The following is a 23,235-nucleotide window of genomic DNA, read 5'->3' on the forward strand; positions in this document are numbered from 1 at the left end:
TTATGTTCTTGTTTAATTATAAAAATTCTTATGAAAGAGGGCAAGCTGGAAAATGGGTAATGATTTGAGTGATTTGATTATTCTTCTCTTTTGCTTTTTAATTTTATGGTTCTTTCTTGGGGTTTCTGGGGTTGAATTTGTTTGCTGTTTTTGAAGCTCTGTAATTTGAACACAGCCAAGATGCTCTGTACAGGACACAGCAAAATGAACCCACCTATTCCTTTCAACTTGCAGTACCAGACAACAATATTTTGCTGCTTTACAGCCCACACATTTACACACATATATATATCAAATTTTAATTCCTTGAGTTTAATTTCATTTCCCCTTTTTGTTTCTCTCTCTCTCTCTCTCTCTCTCTCTCTCTCTCTATACGTTAACACTTTTTCTTTTTTGGTTGTTATTGATCATTGATGGTTTTTCTTCCTTCAATTTGAGTTTTGGCCACATGGGTTTTGTTCCTTTTATTGTTTCGTGAAAAGGGTAGGAGGGTTTTCGATCTTCTTTTTTCATTGGTGTTGAATTTTTTGAATTGGGGTTTTGGGGTTTTGAGTTTGAGTCTAGTTGAGTAAATTCAATTCCGTCTCTCTCTCTCTCTCTCTCTCTCTCTGTCTAGCTACATTATTACTCTTTTGTTGTTATTGATATTAAACCCCTTTCTTACTTCAATTCGAGTTTTCTCCACATGGGTTTTGTTAATCTGATTGTTTTGTTAAAAGGGTAAGCGGGTTTTTAATCTGATTTTGTTTTTTGGTGGTGTTGAATCATTTTGAATCGAGTTTCTTTGTGGGTTTTATATTGATTTTTCTTTTGAGGGTTCAGATGGTTTTGAAATTGGGTTGGTTTGGTGGAGGGGAATACGAAGCAATAAAACTCTGAGAAGTTGTTGTCGGCGCGAGGTCACTTTCTGTCGGCATTGTCTGTATCCAATGATGCATTTCGTATTAATTTAACCAAAAAGTACTCTCCCACTGTTTCTTTCTGCTGCTGTTTAGCCGATTTCGTCTTCTTCTTCTTCTTTATACGGTTTCAGCTTCAGCATTTGCAGGAAGTGATGATCGGATTCCATTTTTGTGATTTTTGAGTTCTTTGATTATAATAATAATACACCCCATTTTTGTTAAGAAGATTCTTCATTTGTTTTTGGAATGTGGATTGAGTTTCATCTGCTTTACTCATCTACTGGAAGGAGAAGAGTTCTGCAATTGTTGATTGTCAAATGACTCCACGCCTTCAAAAGATCTGCATCATCCTCCATACTTTCTTCACGATTTCAGGTTTGAAGTTCATGATGATGTGTATTTGTCTTCAATTTGTTCTTCCTCTTCTTACTGAATTTAGATGATCATTAGATAGAAATTTAGAAAGAAAAAGATGAAGATCTATAGATTGAACTTCATTATTGTAGTTGACTGTAAGAATTGATATCATATCAAACACTTTAGGGTAGGTGCCACGCACTGAGAGTTGGTTTGTGATATGAAAATTTGTGTATGAAGGGATGGAATTCTCAATTGTTTAACTTGTTTTATAAATTGTTTTGGAGAAGAAGTAATACCAAACACATTGTTTTTGAGTAACATGGAAATGAAAACGAATCACGAACCAATTTGGGCCTTTTAACTCGTGGCTGATTGTTCAATATTGGTCCCATGATTGTACCTAATATGAGTGTTGTAATTTTGTTTTCAGATTCAATGTATAATAGTGTGTATAGTAGTTGTTATACTGTAAAAAAGCATCAACGGTGAAGGGAAGAACCCACATGAGATGTCAAAGGTCCTTGCAGCAATATTAGGAGGTTCTGCAGGAGCCGTGGCATTGGTGGGATTGATTATCATACTTTTAAGATTCTTAGCACGCTCGAGAAACGCTGCAAGAACTTCCGAGACTGGCTCTTCTGATCCTTCTGTTCAAGGTATTGTTTTCATCATCGTTGCCAGAGTTATAGATTAGCTTGCGTATTTTGTTTTTCAGAAGGATGATCATCAACTGGTTGTGGTTTCAATTACTTGTAGTGGGAAGGCATGTTGGGATTGAATTGACTCTACGAGATGCTAGGCGTTTTGAGATGGCGGAGTTGGCATTAGCCACCAATGATTTCAGCGACAAGAACTTGATTGGAGAAGGGAAATTTGGGGAGGTCTATAAGGGTATGCTTCATGATGGAATGTTTGTCGCTATCAAAAAGCGGCATGGAGCACCTAGTCAGGATTTTGTAGATGAGGTAATATTCATATATTGTCTTGATGAAATTGGTTCTGTAGCAAGTCTACAAAATTGATATATATTCTATATGAACACGCATAATTGAGCATAAATGGGAGCGTTAGATGATTACATGAATCCTCACAAATACCTTAACCATTCAGCGTGCTTTCAAACAATTGTTGAAGTTCTCGAGTCAACAAATTCAAACTCTACTTGCATTTGTATAGCTAACAATGTAATGATTGTATAATGTATGCTAGTTTCTCACTGAAAGTCTACTGTGTGTTATGCCATTATTTTGGACCATCACCTGTTAGAATTTTCGAGTAAGTAGGTACAATCTATTAAGCTGAGCAGATCCGTTATTTCAAATGAGGTCGTTAAAGTCTCAGCTTAACTTGACATATGGATTGCATACCACTTCACCTGTATTTTCTTTTGAAATTTTCATGTATTGATTGATGCTAAACCATGAGTTTTACTTGATATCACCACATATCCTCTTCAGTTGCTCATTCTGCCTTACAAGTCAATAATCAACTTTGTTTCGGGTTGTTGGAAAGGAAAACTACCTGCATCTATGTTCAATTCATGTTTTAATCTAATTTACTTCATTTACTATCAGGTGCACTACCTCTCGTCTATTCAGCATCGAAATCTCGTAACTCTTTTGGGCTACTGCCAGGAAAACAATCTCCAGTTTCTCATCTTCGATTATATACCCAACGGAAGTGTTTCTCGCCACATATATGGTAATGGTCCGTCCTTCTGGCTTGCGAGATTACGGTTTCCTTATATGTACAAGCACTATTTCTCAAAAGTCACTCCAAACTTACTCTAAAGAGCATGGGTATTTGCAGGCACCGAGCAGCGATCGGCTGAGAGGCTAGAGTTCAAGATCAGACTCTCAATAGCTCTGGGGGCAGCTAAAGGTGAACCTCTGCCAACAGTGAGCATTTATTTGCATCTCTTGTAGATTGACTAACCATCAAATATATCAATGGTGAAACCAAGTTCTTACCCATGAATGCTTTCAAGAAACTCGTCCCTCGGTTAAGTGACCCAATTATCATATGTAGGTCTTTCACATCTTCACTCCATGAGCCCTCGTTTGATACACAGAAACTTCAAGACATCCAATGTTCTTGTTGACGAGAATTTTATAGCTAAAGTGGCAGATGCTGGACTTCATAATGTCATGCGAAGATTTGACATTTCAGAATCATCGTCTCGAGCAATGGCAGATGAGATATTCCTTGCACCTGAGTACTGATTCTAAAACTTTCTACAATTGCCATCAACACTGCATGCTATTGGTATTCATCATCTTCCATCTCCTTTTGTAGGGTAAAAGAGTTTCGACAATTTTCTGAGAAAAGTGACGTATATAGTTTCGGCGTATTCCTTTTGGAGTTGGTAAGCGGTCAAAAAGCCACCGATGCACCTGTTTCCGATCCAAATTATAGTCTGGTTGACTGGGTAAGTAGTTTTTCCTACCCAAATGCTCATAGTCAATCATATTGAGAAATCTCCTGGAACAAATTGGGATAGATATGTTCGTATGTATAATGTAATTTCTTGAGTCTAGTTTGTTTATACTCCGAAGTCCTAACGTTTCAGAATTGAAACTATATTTGCAACTAGCTGATCTTGTCTTGCTCTACATTATCTCAATATCGTCATACCTCATTATTGGTATTGTTTTAGGACATGGTTTACTTTTCTTGATACGACTCCCATCTCGGAAAAGCAATATTACTTCACATAGGGCTAGTATCTGGCATTTGAGATGCACATGGGACATTCTTGTTCTAGCTTACCATTTTTCTGAATGTTCATTTATCGGATTCTGAAACCTTGTTCCATTCTTTACCTATTTGAAAGATACAAAACAATCAGAAAAAGAGCGATATTGCTAGCATTACGGATCCGAGAATGGGGAAGAGTTTCACCGAGGAAGGTGTGGCTGAACTGATGCATTTGATTCTTCAATGTGTCGGATATTCGAGCGAGAGGCGCCCGGTGATGAGCTATGTGGTGACAGAGCTTGAAAGGATACTGGAGAAAGAGATGAACTTGACAACAGTCATGGGAGAAGGAAGCCCAACGGTTACTCTTGGGAGTCAGTTGTTCAAAACCACAAAGTAAAAAAGAAAGCAAAGGCTTGGTTGTTAGCCAAAGGTGTGGTATATGTGTAATAAGATTCTTTTTGGTTTTTTATTTTTTTATTTTTAATTTTTAAAATATTCAATTCACTTCCCCCCCCCCCCCCCCCCCCCCCCCCCCCCCCCCCCCCCCCCCCCCCCCCTCCCCCCCCCCCCCCCCCTCCACATCAGCTTGTTGTAAGTGTATAAAAAAAAAAAAAGAAACAGCTGAATCATTCTTTTTATCAATATTTTTTTCTTTTATGTGTATGAAAAGTAAATGTTATGAATGATTGTTTGATTGTTCATATGAAAGTTAAGTGGTGAGATTGGTGTGGCATTTTTTCTTTTTCTTTCTTCTTCTTCTTTCTTTCTTTCTTTTTTTTTTTTAGTCTAGTAAACCAAAAATAATTAATTAGTTGCTGGCATAATATATTTTCTTGAAAATAAAGCATATCTTAAGAACTCCCCCCAGTCTAGCATGTTAGATAGTCAATGGCTTCAAATTATCATTGACATTCTTTAAACAAAGTGTAATTTTAGTGTTCTTCAATTTCATCATATAACTTACTAAACACGGGTTTCTTAGTCCTTTTATTTAATATTTTAATATTTTATTTTTTTTGAGAAGTATACTATTTTATAGATTGTTTTTGGTATTGAATTTTAGTTTTGAGCTCTTCCTTTCGAGTTTAGTGAGAGCTTTTCAAACCTTTTACAATTAATATGGTGGGTTAATGTCAATAATATTTAATATTGTACCAAAAAGTATTAGAGAAATTCGTTTAAATGGTAAAATGATCAACTTATTTATAAATATAATAAATTATATGCATACAATTTGGAAGGAAAAAAAGAGACTTTTGGGATGTAAACTCCTAATTCATCATCACTAAAACTTATATAGATTGCTATTTCAACTTTGAGGATTAAGCTAGACATGAAAATCGAAACTTTAAGATAGATAACAAGTTTTTTTTGACAAAAACGAAATATTTTAATATCAAATAACAATGTCAATAACATATAATTATAAAATAATATTATATAAATAGACCAAATCAACATAATTTGCAAATCTTAGGAATAATATAAAAAAATACTTAAAGTAAAAAACTTGTGGTTAGAAAATGTGTGTTGGCAATATTTGTTTAAGTTTGGTTGCTATCACTTAGATTGTTACTGCATTCTTTATATTTGATAAATGTTTGTTTCTGGAAATGCTAATCCTGTAAAATTTCTCGTGTGGAAAAATCTGTCTGTAATATTTTTATGGATCTCTTGCCTTCCATATGTGCGACTATTTTTGGATCTAAGATTACTCTTCTGTGTGTCCAATGTGCATATTAAAAGGATCTTTGTCTGTTATTTTGGGTTGGTCATTTTTACGAAGAATATTGAGTGCCATTGTCTTGTGAAGTATTTTGTCACAAGTGTTGTGTTGATCTTTGAAGAGGTCGAAGGTTGTATTGTTGCAAGTTTGGAGACTTACTTCAAGTTATATTACTTTTCATCAGTAGTCTATTTTAGAAGGGATTCTCAAGCTTAGGGGGAGCCTAAGCTATTCAAATGAACTGGTCTCATTTGAAAGGGAAAGATAAAATTCAAGTGAGAGGGAATCTCACGGCTTAAGGAGAACTTAAGTCTTTGATAGAGAGTCTCAAACTTAAGGGGAACCTAAGTAATTCTATACTTATATTAATACTTAGTGGGAGCTTAAGTCACCAAGAGAGTGAGTCTCACATCTAGGGAGAGTCTAGGTGGACGGTTGAGTGTTTAAGCTCTACGGGGTCATTGTAATTATGTTGTAGTTATAGATAGTACTACATTGTAATTGCTTGTCATTTATATTAGTGAAGTTCTCTTTCTTGGGCATACTGCCCCCATATATAGGCGGTGTTCACGAACAGGATTACCAACCTCTGGTGTTCTTTTTACTAGTTGTTTATCATTGCTTAAATATTTTGTGGAATGTTATAACATTATTTGTAACAAGATTTAACGTGCAATAGGTATCCCTATCTTAATTTTAATTGATATCAGAGCGGGTCATCATTATCTCTAGTGTTGCAATCCTGTTGGTTTCCTATGGAAGGAATAAAAGAAGGAGGATCTACCACGTGCCCACCTATGTTGGATGCAACTAATTACTCCTATCGAAAGGCAAGAATGACAACCTTTTTGAAGTCTATTGACAATGAATCCTAAAAATCTATATTGTTGGTTGGTCTCACCCTCAAGTCACAAATGCAAAGGGTGAGAAAGTGCTTAAACCGAAAGTTGAATGGACTGAAGTTGAGGATGAAGCCTCTCTTGGAAACTCTCGAGCTTTTAATGCCATGTTAAATGGTGTTGATAAAAATATCCTTCGCCTGATCAATATGTGTGTGTCTACCAAAGAAACTTGGAATATTCTTGTTGTCGCACACGAAGAACCTCGAATGTTAAGATGCCAAGACTTCAACTATTAGCCATAAATTCGAAGACCTTAAAGCGAATAAAGATGAAACTATTGTTGAGCTCAATGCGAGATTACTTGACATAATAAATGAATATTTTTCTCTTGGAGAGAAGATCTTTGAAGAAAAGCTAGTGAGAAAAATCCTCATATCTCTGCTCAAGAAATTTCATATGAAAGTCACTACTTTCAAAGAAGCTTAAGATATCTCGTCCATGAAAGTAGATGATCTCTTTAAATTGCTACTTACATTTGAAATGTATTTGAATTACAAGTCTAAAAAGAAGAACAAAGGAATTGCACTGCAATCCTCAATTGAAGATCAATTGTCTGAACATGTGAAAGATTCCAAAGATAATCTTGTTGAAGCGATCTCCTTGCTGTCCAAGCAGTTCACTCATGTGTTGAAGCGATTTGAAAAGAGACCAAGTATCTTTTCTTTGAGGAATTGTAAAACAGGTGGTAATTCTGGGTCTAATGTTAAACAATCTCAGTGTTAAAAGAAGGATGTAGATAATGTTGGGGTTGATACCTTAAATCTCGTGGGTCTTGTAGTTGTAATTGTATTGTACAAACAATTTATTTATCTAATAAAAATAAAGAGGTATCTTATTTATCATTTAGTTATATTTATCCATAAAAACCAATAAACTAAGGTCTAGAGTTATTTTCTAAAACTTAAACATGTTTGTAGAGACATATATGCGAATCATGATTAAGTGATAACCTAAACAGTCTGTAGTAGATAGATAAAGCTGGGTACCTTATCCTGGTGATACTACAAATACGACTTGCTTTGTAGTTGTTACAGTTGTTGTAAAGTGCTACAAATGATGTGATCTTAATCATTCATGTGTGTCTATGTGAGTAGGGGTGTTCTATGCAAAAAGTTTGTATGACCTGACCACGAAATGTATAGTCTCTCTATATAACACCGTTGATAGATGAGACTTACATTTCATCAGGATGACCATAGGTGACTTGATCTGAATCTTGAGTAAGTTGTGAACTCTTGCCTATGAAAGCGATCCTTTGATTTGTATGGGTGAGAGTGGTCGGTTTTGCCGACTCAATATGCCTACCATTTTGGGGATTAGTTTGATTAGGGAGTTGGGAACACAATTACACAAGAAGAAGTTCACTCATTCTCTATAATTAGAGACTTTAGATAAATTGCTCTCTTAAGAGCTAATTCCGGGGCTTGAACAATGTGACATCACACCCTCTCCTGGCCCGAGAGGGGTTTGGTCATAGTTAGACTATGACTTATTGTTCACTAGAGGGATCATTGGTACTTAAGGAATTAGATGTAACTAGATGGGCAAAACAGTAATTTTAGCCCAACTGAGTTACGAGCAATTTATGAAGGGTCAGTACATCGTTGATTGGTTATATCCAATTGACATAGAAATATATTTGTAGTGCGAAAAGTGTAGCTGTCAGTCTTTAGTGGAGTGATCGACAATTAATAGAAGTTGATAAATTTAATCAAAGAGTTTGATTAATTAATCGAGTACCATTGGAGCTTCAAACTATAGGTTTATAAGGTCCTCTCGTTAGCTCAATTGGGATAACATGAGAATCAGATTAATTCAGATTAACCTGAATTGTTCAAATTAATAAAAGGAATTATTTAAATAAAATTGTATGAGATATAATTTGAAAGAGAAAAAAAAGCGACCTTAATATGAATTTGATACATATTAAATATTTGAAAGAATTTGTTATACACACACATATATAATATTAAATTAATATATATATATATTATATATATATCATTAAATAAAAATTAGTTTTTATTTAATTACATGTATGTTTTTTAATTACATAAAATAGGTTGTTAATTAAAGTATATATTAATTAAATGAAAATAAGTTTTATTTAATTATATGTATTTTTAATTACATAAACCTTTCATTTTCTTCAAATAATTTATAAACCTTTCATTTTATTCAATAAATTCTCTCATTATTATGTGGAAGATGAAAAGAAAGGTTCTTTCATCTTCCACTTTTACTATTATAAATACTCCAAAATGTGTTGGAGTTGTAAGGGGTTGAAAATATTGAAGTTGTTGAAGTTTTGGAAAAGTGTTTTTCTCTCCAAACAAAATTATTCCCTCTCTAAATTATTCAAAGAAGCTCGCAAATTCTCTATGGTTCTCTACCCCAAGAATATCGAGGTCTCTACGTGGTGGCGTCTGTTGGTTTTGAACACTTGTTGCTGTGTTTTTTTTTATTGTTCATGTTCGAAGTTTTTGGAGAGGGAATCGTGAAGAGACTAGTTTTTAAGGGTATGTTTTTCGAATCTTTTCTTCTTCTTTTTTTATATGTATGTATATATATATATTCTTAATTGATCATGTCTATTTTGCTTTCATCACATATATTCTTTGCGCATTATGCAAAACTTGAAGGAACTCTTAAACAAAAGAACCATTAAGCGGAAGCAGATCGTTCCAAATCCCATTATGAAAGAACAAGAATATTTACAATCAGATAACAACAGTTATGCATCATCGAGTAAATTACAACATGCTTTTAAGTTAAATACAAAAGGATCGAGTAAGACAAACCTTTGAAGAACTTTTCTTCTAGTATACCATCGATCAATCAGCCTAGTGTCTAAGCAAACTCGATCAAGCACGAACCCAACGAACAAACCTAGCCAACTCGAACCGGTAGATCCTCGAACATAATCGAGTAAAACTCGATCCTCAACCCTCGAACAAGAAACTCGACACCACCACTCGGTTACCTTGGTATTCTCAGTGTGAGAATCCAGGAGGTGTGGGCTCTGTATGGGTTTGGTAGAGGGAAGAAGGAACTGGATGATTGAGTAAGTAGGAGAAGGGAGAAGTCTATCGTTTAGACTGGGTACTCAATCGTTTAGTAGCGAGTATAGGTTACTTGTTCCTTGATCATTTTCTCTCTTAAAGCTATTGCATAGCTTTTTCTCTTTACCCGATACGAATGCGTTGTCTTCTGAAAAAATGAAAACGATTTTCATTTTATCCATAAGTTATTAAAACTGATTATAACTTTCCACTTATTCAGTTATTAGGAGATAAAACCAAAAATCAATTATCTTATAATTGATTTAATTATAAATAAATATGATAACTAATTTATCATATTATATTATAACCTATAGTTTTAATATCATATCATATGCAACATATAAACTATAGTTCTCCTTTATTGCATTTAATATAAATCATATTTATATTAATTCCTCCAATTAATGTATCTAATACATCAAATCAATTATATCATATGTAATTGAATCAATTTAATTATATCATATATAATCAAATTCTCTCTTGTTAATTTGAATACCTCAAATTAACCCAAAAATTGATTCTCAACATGAATCCATTGAGCTACCAAAGAGACCTTATGAACCTATAGCTTGAAGCTCCAATGGTACGTGAATAACTGACTAAACTCTTTAATCACGATATCCACCATCCGTTAACTGTCGGGCACTCCACTAAAGACCGATAGCTGCACTCTTCGCACTATAAATATATTTTTATGTCTATTGGATATAACCAATCAACAGTACGATGGTCTTTCACAAATCGTTCGTAAGTACAGTTGGGCCAATTTACCATTTTGCCCCTGTTGTTATATTTAACTCCTTAAGTACCACTGATTCCTCTAATGAATAATACATCATAATCCTATTATGAGTGAACTCTTCTCGGGCTAAGAGAAGGTGTGACGCTATATTGTTCAAGCCCTAGAATCAGTCCTTAAGGGAGCAATTTATCTACTTACCCCTACTTCGGGGAAAGAGTGAATTCCGTCTTGTGTAGCTGAGTTCCCAGCTCCCCAATCAGACGAATCCCCAAAGTAGTAGGTTTGAGTCGGCGATCTGGCCACTCGCACCTATGCAAATCAAAGGACTGCCCTCATAGGCAGGAGTTCCTAACTCACTCAGGATTAAGGTCATGTTACCTATGGTTATCCTAGTGAAATGAAAGTCTCTGTCATGAACGACGTTATATAATGAGACCAAACATTTCGTGGTCCGGTCTTATACAAACTCCTTTGTATAGGATACTCCCGCTCACATGTCTCCACATGAATGATCAGGATCAGATCATTTGTAGCACTTTACAACACTTGTAACATCTACAAAGCTGGCCGTATCTGTAGTGTCACCAGGGTAAGGTTTCCCTCATTTATCCATATACTACAAACCATTTAGATTATCACTTAAAGCACGATCCACTTGTATGTCTCCACATACGTGCTTAAGTTACAACGATAATCAGGGATCTTAGTTTATTGGTTTGTGGTTAATGCAACTAAAATATCTCATATTTCATAGACTGAAGTGAATAAAATATCTCATATTATAAATCACAATACATTTGTTCATACAAATATTTACAAACTACAAGACCCTACGAGATTTAGGGCATCGACCCCAACAAAATTAAAATTAGGACGCAATCTTTTTTCGCAATGGATACTCGTGTATCCTTTCAGTTGGTATCAGATCGTGCGTTTTTGTCCTAGTTTTTATTTTCAAATGTATACAGAATAATGGTGGAATTATTAATTCTGCATAATTTTATGTTGAATGAGTTATGCTCATTTAGATGTTTTCGAGATTGGTTTTAGCTTTTTACTATTCGTTAAAGATTCAATATGTAAAGGGCCCGTTGTTTTGAGCAATTTTTTATAAGCTATCGAGTCTGTATTTGATGTCCATGTCGATCGTGATCAAGTTATGGCTTCGATTTGGTGGAAAATGGAGCAAGAATGGAGTATTACGGATGAACGGGTAAATGAGCTGCGCGGAGCCTCGCGACGTTGCGAACAACGTTACAACGTTACATAGTTTGACTGTTTGGCTTCTGATGGTTCAGATTCCAACTATTTTTCTTCATTATTAATTATAATAATTTATTAAATTAATATTTCATTAAAAGTTTAGGAAACCAATCCCGATCTAAATTGAAACTTTTATTACAAAACCAATCAGAAAAAGAGCGATGTTGACATTCCTTTTCAAGTTTAGTGAGAACTTTTGAATATTCTACAATTAATTTGTTGGGTTATATGTAAAAAATATTTAATACGGTACCAAAAGAATGCTTTGATGTCAAATTATATCCATATTCTAACGAATTTGATTCGGTTTAAACTTTTGAGGATTAGGTTAGACATGAAGTTTTTCGACCCAAAAGATACATTTTAATACCAAGTAACAATGTCAATATCATATAATTATAAAATAATAGTTATTCAAAACAAATCAACATAATTTCCAAGTCTTAGGACTACCGTGAAAGAGTAATAACTTGCAAATGTATCGATTTAAATAAACGAAAGTATAGAATGATGATCAAAATCATCTAGGTCTAAAGAATAACTTAGATTTATTTGCTTATTTTTTCCTAAATTTCATAATATGGTTTTGACATTTTTTTTTGAAGAAACACTAGAATTCTTAATCAAATTCTAAAAATAAGAATAAAATTTTTAAAATTATTTTATTTATTTTTCAAAATCATCAAGAATTTTGAAATAATAAAACAATGAAATTTATAGAAAAAAACCAGACACCAACAAAATAGGCCCTTAGGTTGGGAGATCAAACTTTGAAAGGGATCATAAATTGACCAATTTTGGCCAAATGATTTTTTTTATTTGTTATTTTTGGATAACTGATCATTTACTAAATTTAGAGAGATTTTTAAAATATCTTTTATGAAATAAATTATAAAAATGGGAGAAATTGGTAAAGAATAAAGATTCTAATGCTTATTGCCAAATCGATAAATGTTGTAGGGTTGAATTTGGCAGAATATTTACTTGAGTCATTTGAAGTCGAGATACAATTTTTTCGAACATTATAGAAAATATAGAAATGGGTTGACGCAACATTTTTGTCTTCAGATATTTGTAATAGATAGAACAATAAAGAAAAAAAAAAAAAAAGTATAGTACCTTTTTAAAATATTTACAAGTATGGGATTGCCTAACTCATGTGACTTAACACCAACAAGCTAATCATCAAATTTGATTATTGTATCAAAATTTTTATACACTGTGATATTATGCTATCAATTAAAACTTTTATGCACAATCAAACAATCTCGAGGAGTCATTTCATCTCAAATACTACATTACATAAGACATTAATAGCAACAGAAAGATATTAGCTATCAATGATATCCTTTATGGCTATCAAGTTAGAAGGACGTCTTTTTTGACTAATTGGTAAAATTCCAAATGAATTCACCAAATAGATTCCTTCCGATGATGATTGCATTTTGGTTTTTAAATTTTGGAAAATATTAAATTTTGTCAAAAGAAGTAAGATGTAGAAAATATATAAAATCTCTATATTAATCTGCTAGAGAATTCACCAATCTCGGTGTTAATCTATTCGAGATTAATATATATATATATATATATTGGGAAATTTAATATTTCTAAAAAATTGAACAAATAAAATGCAATCACTTAAAAGAATAATTTGGATAATTGGTAAATTGATTTGAAAATTAGAAATTTGGCTAAAGATTTGGATAATGGGAAAATTGATTTAGAAGTTAGAAATTGGGCTAAAGATTTGAAAAATTACGTAATATTTTGATATAATACTTATTGTTGAATGGGAAATTTCGGCGAATCACAAGTTGCCACATCATCAATGAAAACCCGAGCCTATTGAAAAAGTTATAAGTTGGATTGGGCCGAGTAATTAAAGTCGCTCGGGCCCAAACCAATTCAAACCATTGTGAAATTTTGGGCTAAACTAAAGATTAAGTTCAAGTCCAGTATTTCGGCCCAACAACAAATGGGCCCACACTCAACTTTAGCCCAAACCCAATTTTGGACCAGTAAAGTAATTAGGCTCAAGCCCATGTAAGGGCCATGAGAAATCTCTATAAATAGAGGCATTATCTCTCTATTTGGGAAGAGGTTGGAAGAATTGAAGGCAAAAGCTCTCTGAAGCAAGGATCTGAAGAACATAACTCCTCCAAAGATTTGAAGATCAGAAGTCACTAAAGCTCTAAAGATCAGAAGACATCAGATGATATCAAAGCTCTGAAGATCATAATATATATTAAAGCTTTGAAGATTTAAGCTCCCAAGATCAAAGACTCGAGCTCTCAAATGCTGAAGACCGAAGCTTCTTAAGCTTTGAAGATTGAAGTTCTCAAATTCAGAAGAACAACTATTTGAAGCTCAACAAACTGACTATATCTTCAGGGCCAAGCCTAAGTCCACTTGTGAACTCTATAAATAGAGAAGCTCTCCCCATCTGGAGAGGTTAGGAATTCTACATTCTAGAGAGCATAGAGAGAATTCTCCCAACAACTCGGAGGACTCCTAAAGCTTACCACACCTGAAGACTGAAGTCCTTCGGAGATTTAGGCATTCTTCAAAGACTTCAACTCCAAGATCATCACGCGTTTCGCTTCTTCAAATCAAGTGTACGCATTCAACTGAAAGAGAATCAGAGGATCAAGTACTAGAGATCGAACCACATCACGTTAAATCAACATCAACATCAACTCAAGTTCAACTTCACGAAACAAGTTTCTTCGGAAGCCTCGCGAACACTAATCCTCCAAGAAGATCATCAAGCCCAAAGAACGATCGTCCAAGAAGATCAACAAGCTCAAAGGCTGATATCTAAGAAGATCATCAAGCCCAAAGGCCGATATCTAAGAAGATCAAGGCCGGTATCCAAGATCAACAAGCCCAAATGCCGATTGTTCAAGAAGATCAACAAGCCCAAAGGCCGATCATTCAAGAAGATCAACAAGCTCAGAGGCCGATCGTTTAAGAAGATCAACAAGCCCAAAGACCGATCGTTTAAGAAGATCAACAAGCCCAAAGACCGATCGTTCAAAAAGATCAACAAGCCCAAAGATTGATATCAACTTAAAGATTATAATTTATTTTGAAAGCGTCAAAATATTATATATTAGAGATTGAACTCACTTTCCACAAAATTAATACAAATAAAAGTTTAAGTCCACGAAATAATATTCTGTGCGAACATTTACGAATCTGGAGAAAATTTGAAAATATATAAGATTTGGGAAGATTAGAGATATTTGAAAAAATTAGTAGAATCTCGGTGTAATCTAGTCGAGATGACCCAAAACAATTAATAAGTTAGATTTATTTTATTTTATTTTTATTTTTTATCTAAATGTATGTGGTCGCCCAAGATAGACTGAAAAATTATTTAAATGAGTTTTAAAAAGTGGTGCTAGTTTTGTAAGATAAAAACTTCCATATGTTATTTATGGTAATTTTCCTTTTTTTTAATATCTTTCCTACTTTTTTTCATATTTTAAGTGGAGTGCCCTATATAGAATGTAACACTTTGCGTAATAAAATTAGCCTAATTTTGGTATAAATTATGCCGTTAAATTTCTTTCAATCTATAAATTTTAAATTTTTTGGGACTTCTCAGGTACTATTTCTAATTCAAAAAATTAGAATTTTATGTTTAGCATCTTAACTTAGCCAAATCATCCTCTTCTGGTGACGACAGTAGCTACTCATGAACAAGCAGTTAGTCCCTTCGGCATACCATTCTTGTCTTCATCTACGTGCTTCTTCATCTACCATGCGAACTTGAAGTTCTAGCGACAATGACGCTTCCCTCCTTCGACAACTACGACCATAACAAAGACGACCACCTTGAATGCGAATCAGATGTTGTGACCACGAGCTCTGACCAACACCCACGACGTTCGCACCCCCCGACAACTTTGTAGCAGCATCCTCGTCTTGCTTATGAAGGTGAGGGGATATCAGACTTAGGGAGAGTCTAAGTATGTTGTATTAAAAGGATCTCATACAAAGCTTGGATAAGATTTATTGTAGAAGTGATGTGAGCTCAATTTTAGTAGGAGTCTAAGTTGAAATTGAAGAGTAATTAAGTTGTTTGTAAGTCACTGAAGAGGGAGTCCATCAGATAAATATTTCTTTGTAATTGCATCAATAATATCCATTAGAGGAGTTGGTATCAACAGATTGTAACAACATTTAGGGGATGTTTGCACACAGTGTTGAGTTGGTGATTAATATAGTGGAAGTTAGATTATCTATAGAGTTAGATTGTTTGTGTATGAGGTGCAAAGTTGAGTTGAAAGAGTTGAAATGTTCGTTTTTGGGTGCTAAGTTGAATTGAGTTGAGTCAGAAAATCTATATTTGGGATACATGAATTAAGTTGAGTTGAGATATCTAGTGCAGTTTTTCTAAACGAAATTGATTTTGTCTTGAGTTTATACACATATTTTCCTAAAGTTTTTAACACTAAAAAATGCTTTATTTTTTTTTCCTAATCTTAAAACACAACAAATTTCTACGATATAAACATACTAAACACAAATTTTAAATTCACTTTATTTTAGTGAAGTCTATGCAATAGGAAGCCGTGGACTTGTATATGTTGTGTTTGAATTTTGATTAAGAGATAGGAGTTTATGTAGGTTTATAATTGATTTGTGAGGCTAATTTGTAAAATTAACCATCTTATCCTAGCTAAATAGGTTTTAATTAGAAGTCCTTATTTGTAAAAATGCATCATAATGATTTTTAGGCCTGACGTGATTACTAATTTGAACGTGGATTAGGCTTCTTTGGTTAGACATATTTAAACATTTACTAGAATCTTTTGGAAACATATGCAGTTTTGTATTGCTTTTTTCATAATACTAGTGTATTAATGCTTGCTCCAAATTTTTCTCACAAAAAATTTATATTACATTATCCAATGCTTATGAACCCTTTAGATTTTTTTGTTGGATCTCTTGCTAATGGTATGCCATTTTCTTTTGTCTTGTTTTTGCTTCATTTCATTGATATGATTCTATTAAAAATATGGGTTTAACTATATGTTTGGTTGTTTTTATCTTGTAATTGTATGTAATTACTCTATATTTTAAAATGGTTCTTTAGATTTTATAGAACTCATTTTCATTCCTCATCTTCTACACAATCCTTAGATTTATGTATGATGTGATATTAGAGAAGTGAAAGGTTTATCTGACCATTTTTGCGAGTTCATTTTCTTTAGTTTATTCTCTTTGTTTTTCCCTATTTGATAGTCAGCTCTAATTTATTGAAAGGTTGATTCAATGAAGTCTATCATTTTCGTTTTGATGAATACTTCATTCTGTCTAAAATTTGACTCGTAAGACCTTCTTAATTGTTTCACAACTGTTTATCCTTAAATTGGTATTAACTTTTTTTTCCAAGTGTAAAATAATTTCAATTAGTGCAAGTTTCTGACAGAAAAATTTATGTCTAACAAAATCTTCTTTATGCAACAAGATAGGTTACAGACCATTTTTAATACAACTTTGGGCTTCAGATTCATTGGAAAATAAGTAGTTTGTAGGATAGCTTTACTGTAATAACTTATAATAAATAAGCTTTCTTTAACTTGAATATACTCGATGAGATGGGGAACTGCATAAATGAATTGGAGCAGAGCATCAACAAAACCTAAAGGTCGAGATGGGTTTGTTGGGGGCTCTTTGTCGCCACTGCCTCCTTCAAAAGTCAAATGCAGATGAAGTAAAGAAAGAAGAAAGTTCTGCACACATGCAAAAGTTTTAAGTTTAAAAAGATCAGGAGACAATTCATATGCAAACGACTAGTCTCACTTTACCTGTTCATATGCAGAAGTCTCCCAAGATAGATAGTTTCTTATATATCAAATAGATTTGACATGTTTCTTTTTCCTTTTAATATATTGATTCAATTTCATTTTCATGACATGTAGAGACTGTTTGGGACACTAAGATGATATAGGATGTGGAAAGTTCTAATGTCTGTATTTAGATGTGCAGAGTTGTTATGTCTGAGTTCATATGTCTGTGCAGAGTTGTTATGTGAGTATTATCTGGTTCAGTTTTTGTACTCTATAATAATTTGCCTGTATGAACACTATTTTTTTAAAAAATCTTATAATCAAATTATTGTATTCATCCTATTTGGAATAAGACATTGATTACATTTTTTTTAATTCTTTCCAATCTCAATATATGGTATACAGTTCAATTTTATATTAAAATAATTAAAAATAGTTACATTGATAATTTATATTAAAATAATTAAAAATGATTATATTAAATATTGAAATTTATTAAGTCTAAGTAATATATTTATATTTATTAATTATTAAGTTATATTTTTATTGTTCAATCTTCCAAAAATAAAAAACTCACACTTTTGCAAGGTAACTTAGGTAACTTCAATATTAAGAAGCATGTAAACATTAAAAATAAATAAAGACAATGCAAATACTCATAAAAAAATTTTTAAAAATTAATAACACCAAAAAGTGTCAAACAATCTGTGTAATATATCAATTGTATAAGTAGCACACCAAAATTAATAAAAAAAAAATGCAACTGAAATGGAATATATGGGAATACAAAAAAAAAAAAGTAATACACCAACCTCAAACTAATTGAATAGTCCGTATTAGTTTGGGCTGCATAACAAAACAATAAAAAGAAGTTATAACAAATCTAGAAATACTTATAAGGTAGGAAGAGAACTAGTTTGAATAGAGAAGTACCTATGTTACTTCTATGAAGTACTATATGGATTGAGTCCACGGGTTGCCGGATCAAAGCACAAGGAGACATCCTACTACCCACCAAACAACCAAAAGTTCGAAACTTAATAATATGAAAATAACAGAACTAAACATTTGAAAGTAGAAAAGGAGAAACCGAAGTTAAACAACTCACTGGATTGACAAAATAAATCTTAGATAGTGAGGCTCTCAGCAAATAGAGAAGGACTTATATAGGAAAAGTGAAGGGACAAGGGTGATTGTTGAACATTAATAACAACCCAACATATATTAAAAAATAAAGTGTGACCAGGTTTACATCATGAATGAACTCAAATCCAATTAATAAATTGGTTGAGTCATTAATAAAGTGGTTGAATGGATAGTGGAAATACACAAGTGGAATAAAATCAGCAAACAATCAGAACAATCATTACTAAAGTTGGTGGATAGTTTAATAAATGAGGTAACTAATAATGCATAATATTGAAAACGTGCAAAATACGCGAGTATGATCGCGTATGATCGAGTATATTCAAACATAATCAAGTATGAACGATCGAGTATGATCAACCATAATCGAGTATGATCGAGAATGTTCAAGCATAATTGAGTATGATCGAGTGTAATTGAGAGAAACGGTGACATATGATATACGGAAAAATGACGATGAGATACGAAATATATTTCGAAAATGGGCCCATAAATAATTAAAATTGGTGAGATAGGATAATGAACTTCCAAATATTGAGATTATTAGACCCCCAAACAGCCCGTAATGACAGGGCTGTTGTGTGGATATGAGTAAGCGCCAAGGTGGCTACGAGATGTGCAAGTCAAGTATCAGTTAGGGGTCGCAGCTTGGAAAAGGAAATCGTGACGACTACCGCCGACGGGGTAATTGCAAATCGCGCCCTCCCTTTCACACTCTCTCTCGCCTCTCCGAGCAATCGAAGTTACCTATCTCTGTTAATATTAGAACTTCTTTCCTAATCGAGCAAGATCTTCGATGGCTGAGAATCTCGCGGCTGAAGTATTTTCTCTGGCTGGTCGGTTGCTTGCACTGGAAGGTTCCATGGGAGAAGTGAAGAAAAGCATCGCCGATATCCATGCGATGTTGGATAATTTGGGAATGCAAATCGAGTCTGTGGAACCAATACCAGTGCAAGTAAGTAAGGAATCAAATGCAAGATTTAATGAAACAAGAAGATTTGGAAAAAAGTTCTAATGAAACACGATTTAAAATCAAATTTATTCAAATTTCAAAGTTTCTTTGTTCTTTGTTTTATTTGTTGATTCTTGTAGAAAGGAATCGAAAAACAAAAGCGTGAACGGAGAGCTGTGACTTTCTACACCACTTGATGTGGATTCCAGCCTCCATTCAAGATATTATGTGATGGTAATTTTATCCACTACCTCATCTCCAATCGGATGATGCCCGCTGATGATGCCTTTGCTGAAATTGTTGGAGATAGAGTTACGCTTTTAGCCACTAGGTTTGTTCTTTTATTGATTTGTTCGTTAGTGTCATTATCTCGTGGTTTTGGTTTTGGTTTGCAGGTGTATACGCTTAGAATTGAGGGTCCTTGGCCAATCATACTCTCGATCGTTTGAAGCAGCTCATTAGTTGTTCACTGCGAGGTCAGCCACATATGTCTTTTTGCCATCCTTGAACTTGAATAGTTTCTCAATTCTGTCTTTAATCTTTTCTGAGTTGAAAATTGAAATTACACTGTGGTTTGTGGTTTTAGATGCAACCATGTGCAAAGAAAAAGTGGCATTTCTTTGTTGCCACTCAAGATGCTAATTTTAGGAAGCAGCTTCTACAGGTTAGTGTATTTCATGAACTTATACACACAAATGTTAGTTTTCCATTACACTTATACTCTTTTCGTTTGCTTCAACTTTGATTATTTCACAATTGCAACTTATGATCATTTCTGGCCTAGTTTATAATTTCTGCTTTCTTATAATTATTTCATAATTGCAACTTATGATTATTTCACAGTTGCAACTTATACACACAATGTTTCTAATTTCTGCTTTCTTATTATATGTAACCCTACTGTTTATAAATAGTTCATAAAATAAAATGGAGAAGAGTTTTGTGGCATGCCATTTTTTTTCTTTTCTTTTCTTTCATGTCTTTTCTTTTTTGGCTATTTTGTGGGCTGTTTGGCTCGAGGGGTACAATAGAATCTTTAGTGGGGCGGAGATGCCGTGTGATGAGGTTTGGGAAGTGGTGAAGTTAAATGTCTCCTTGTGGGCATCGGTCACTATGCCTTTTTGCAATTGTGATATTGGTTTGATTTTGTTGGTTTGGAGTTCCTTCTTGTAGTTTCTGTTTTGGGACCTTTTTATTCAATGAAAGCTCGGTTTCTTACCTTAAAAAGTTATGTTTCCTTATCATATGCTTGGTTCATTTTGCTTTTCTAAAATATGCAGTGAATTTGAAGTTCTCGAAGTTCAATTATGTAAATCCAAAATGGTATTTTGTGTTACTGTTGGCCATCAAATTTTTGTTATTTTTGGATTAAATTCTCCCTTGCCTTGCTTGTGCTTGTATGTATGGATTTGTGAAGTGTTGAAATCTTCAACTTGCTGCCATGTCTACCTGTAATTCTTTCATCCATATGTTTATATGTTAGCAGATACCTGGGGACCCACTCATATATGGCCTGAGAAAACTAAAGAACATGAAGATTTGGGAGATCCTTCTGAAAAGAGAAAAAGAAAAAGAAAACTATTCCAAATAATATGATAGACAGAGCTCAATTCAAGAGAAACAAAGCAAAGGTATTTTTCCATAATGACATTTTCTCTCTTCATTATAGATAGTCTTCATTTTATTTATTTATTTTGCATTATTGATTGACTAACTTCTTTACTAACTTTGATTTTTATATTTTGGTCAATACTTTTTGCTTTCTATATTAAGAATCCTGGTATAAAATTATAATAATAAAAATGAAGTGTCTGTAATTTTGATATTGATTTTTTTAGGTGAGTGCTTAGTACTCTAGTTTATTAACTAAAGGCTTTGCACCCAAAGAAAGCTTTTCTCTTTTGCATTCAATCATTTTTACTTTAGATCCAAGACATACATGTGATTGAATTATATTAATATATTATTTATATTTAGGATATTTTTATCAAATCCCACATGTAATTAATATATATAACGTAGTATATATGTGGCCTCTTGGAATCAGGCTGCTATTATGAAGCTGTTCTGGCTTCTCTTAATTAAATCAGGATCATTATAAGTGGCGTGGGTGGAGGCGTATATTTTGCGTGGGCGGTCTTTGTTGGCTTTTTCGAGTGAGGTTGGGAGGTCTTGGTGCTTGAACGCTATCTTGCGAAATAGATATAGATTCAAGCATCTAGTTTGTTTGATGATCGGTGATAGATGGTCTCGTTTTGTCTGGTGTGATCCTTGGTTGCCGGGGGGCGTGATTCTGGATTCATACGGGTCTATGGTGGATGCTAATGCAGGGAGTAGTTTGGAGGCGCGGTTGTCGGAGTTCATGGATGGTGAGGGAGGTTGGAGGTGGCTTATAGTATCTTGGGAGCTGTTTGAGATCTGGGCCTTATTAGGCGATGGGGCCTAGGGTGAGGGGGGAGGATTATTGGGTTTGGGTACCAGATGCTAGTGGTCGGTTTTCTATCGCTAGTGCGTAGGAGAGTTTGCGTCATCGTCGTCCGTAGGTATCTTAGGCTGGTATTTTGTGGGCGCGGGTGGCAGGATTGGTTGAGGAGTTGGGTGGTGTGTTGTCTTCTATGTGGGGAGTATGGAGTCACGGGATCATTTATTTTTTAAGTATGGGTTTGGGAGAGAGGTGTGGTTGGTGTGTTGCGTTAGTTGGGTTCTTCGCATCGGGTGGCGGGTTGGGATGTAGAGTTGAGTTTGGTTGTGCTGAGTGGGCTGGGTAAAAGGGTGTGCAGTTAAGTTGTTTTGTGTTTTGGTGTGCTTCCATATACTACATCTAGCAGGAGCGTAATCGGCGGCTACATGGAGGTCAACCGAGGTCGGTGTCTGCTCGGTTCACCTTATGGTGTCTATGGTTCGTGCTCGTGCTGCTTCCTGGCGGGTTGATCTTCTTATCTAGTGTGTTTACGGATGTTTTTTCTTTTTAAACTTTTCGTGGTTCTTTGTTTTGCTATTGTCCTTTGTTTGTGGGGTTTTAGGTTCTTTTCTCTAGCTTTCTCCATGGTGGTTTGCGAGTTTGCATTTTTATGTTGGTTTTGTTCTGATCTTATCTTGTTGGTTTTGTTTTGGTTTTGTTGCATTGTCTTTGCTTGTGCTTGTTGCTTTGATGCCTTGATCCCGGGCTGTGGATCCCCTTGTTTAATAATATCACCTATGCTATTTTTGCAGTCTAACCACGTGTCACACATTTATTGGTCTATGTATTATTATTTTTTTAATAACATACTTTTTGTTAGAGTTGACGTCTCTTACGAGTTAAAAAAATAATTAACAATCGCCACCCACTTTTCAAGGTTTTGCATTCTCTTTCTCTTTCTTTTCTTTTCTTTTTTCTTTTCTTTTTTTTTTTTTTAAAAAAACGTTTATACTTTTTTTTCCTTAGTTTTTGGATTTTTTCACTTTTCAACGTTTCCCCCACGTTTCAAGGTTTTGATTTCCCCTTTTTTTTGTTTTTTTGTTTTTTGATTTTTAAATTTATACCTTTCATTTTCCCTTAGTTCGCATAAAATTTTTCTTCTCTTCATCTTCCCATTTTGAATTCATGAAATAGTTCAAAATTATTCTTTCAATCAATTGTACACATAGTTGCATTATTATACATTGTATACCGATAATTTCTTCCTAACAC

The 23,235-nt window shown here is 33.9% G+C and overlaps 1 protein-coding gene and 1 pseudogene across 1 annotated transcript; both read left to right on the plus strand.

Annotated features, from left to right (window-relative positions):
- On the plus strand, nucleotides 1–4,497 carry LOC120068418 (proline-rich receptor-like protein kinase PERK3). Its single transcript, XM_039020178.1, has 8 exons — nucleotides 1–1,277; nucleotides 1,693–1,918; nucleotides 2,019–2,227; nucleotides 2,837–2,963; nucleotides 3,072–3,143; nucleotides 3,291–3,477; nucleotides 3,558–3,690; nucleotides 4,096–4,497. The coding sequence occupies exons 2-8, from the start codon at nucleotides 1,771–1,773 to the stop codon at nucleotides 4,357–4,359; spliced, it is 1,140 nt and encodes a 379-aa protein (XP_038876106.1). The 5' UTR covers nucleotides 1–1,277; nucleotides 1,693–1,770; the 3' UTR covers nucleotides 4,360–4,497.
- A 14,909-nt stretch (nucleotides 4,498–19,406) lies between these two features.
- Nucleotides 19,407–22,925, plus strand: LOC120067486 (annotated as a pseudogene).
- Nucleotides 22,926–23,235: the final 310 nt, after the last annotated feature.

Source organism: Benincasa hispida, chromosome 12 (genome assembly GCF_009727055.1).
Source record: "Benincasa hispida cultivar B227 chromosome 12, ASM972705v1, whole genome shotgun sequence".
Lineage (NCBI taxonomy): Eukaryota > Viridiplantae > Streptophyta > Magnoliopsida > Cucurbitales > Cucurbitaceae > Benincasa > Benincasa hispida.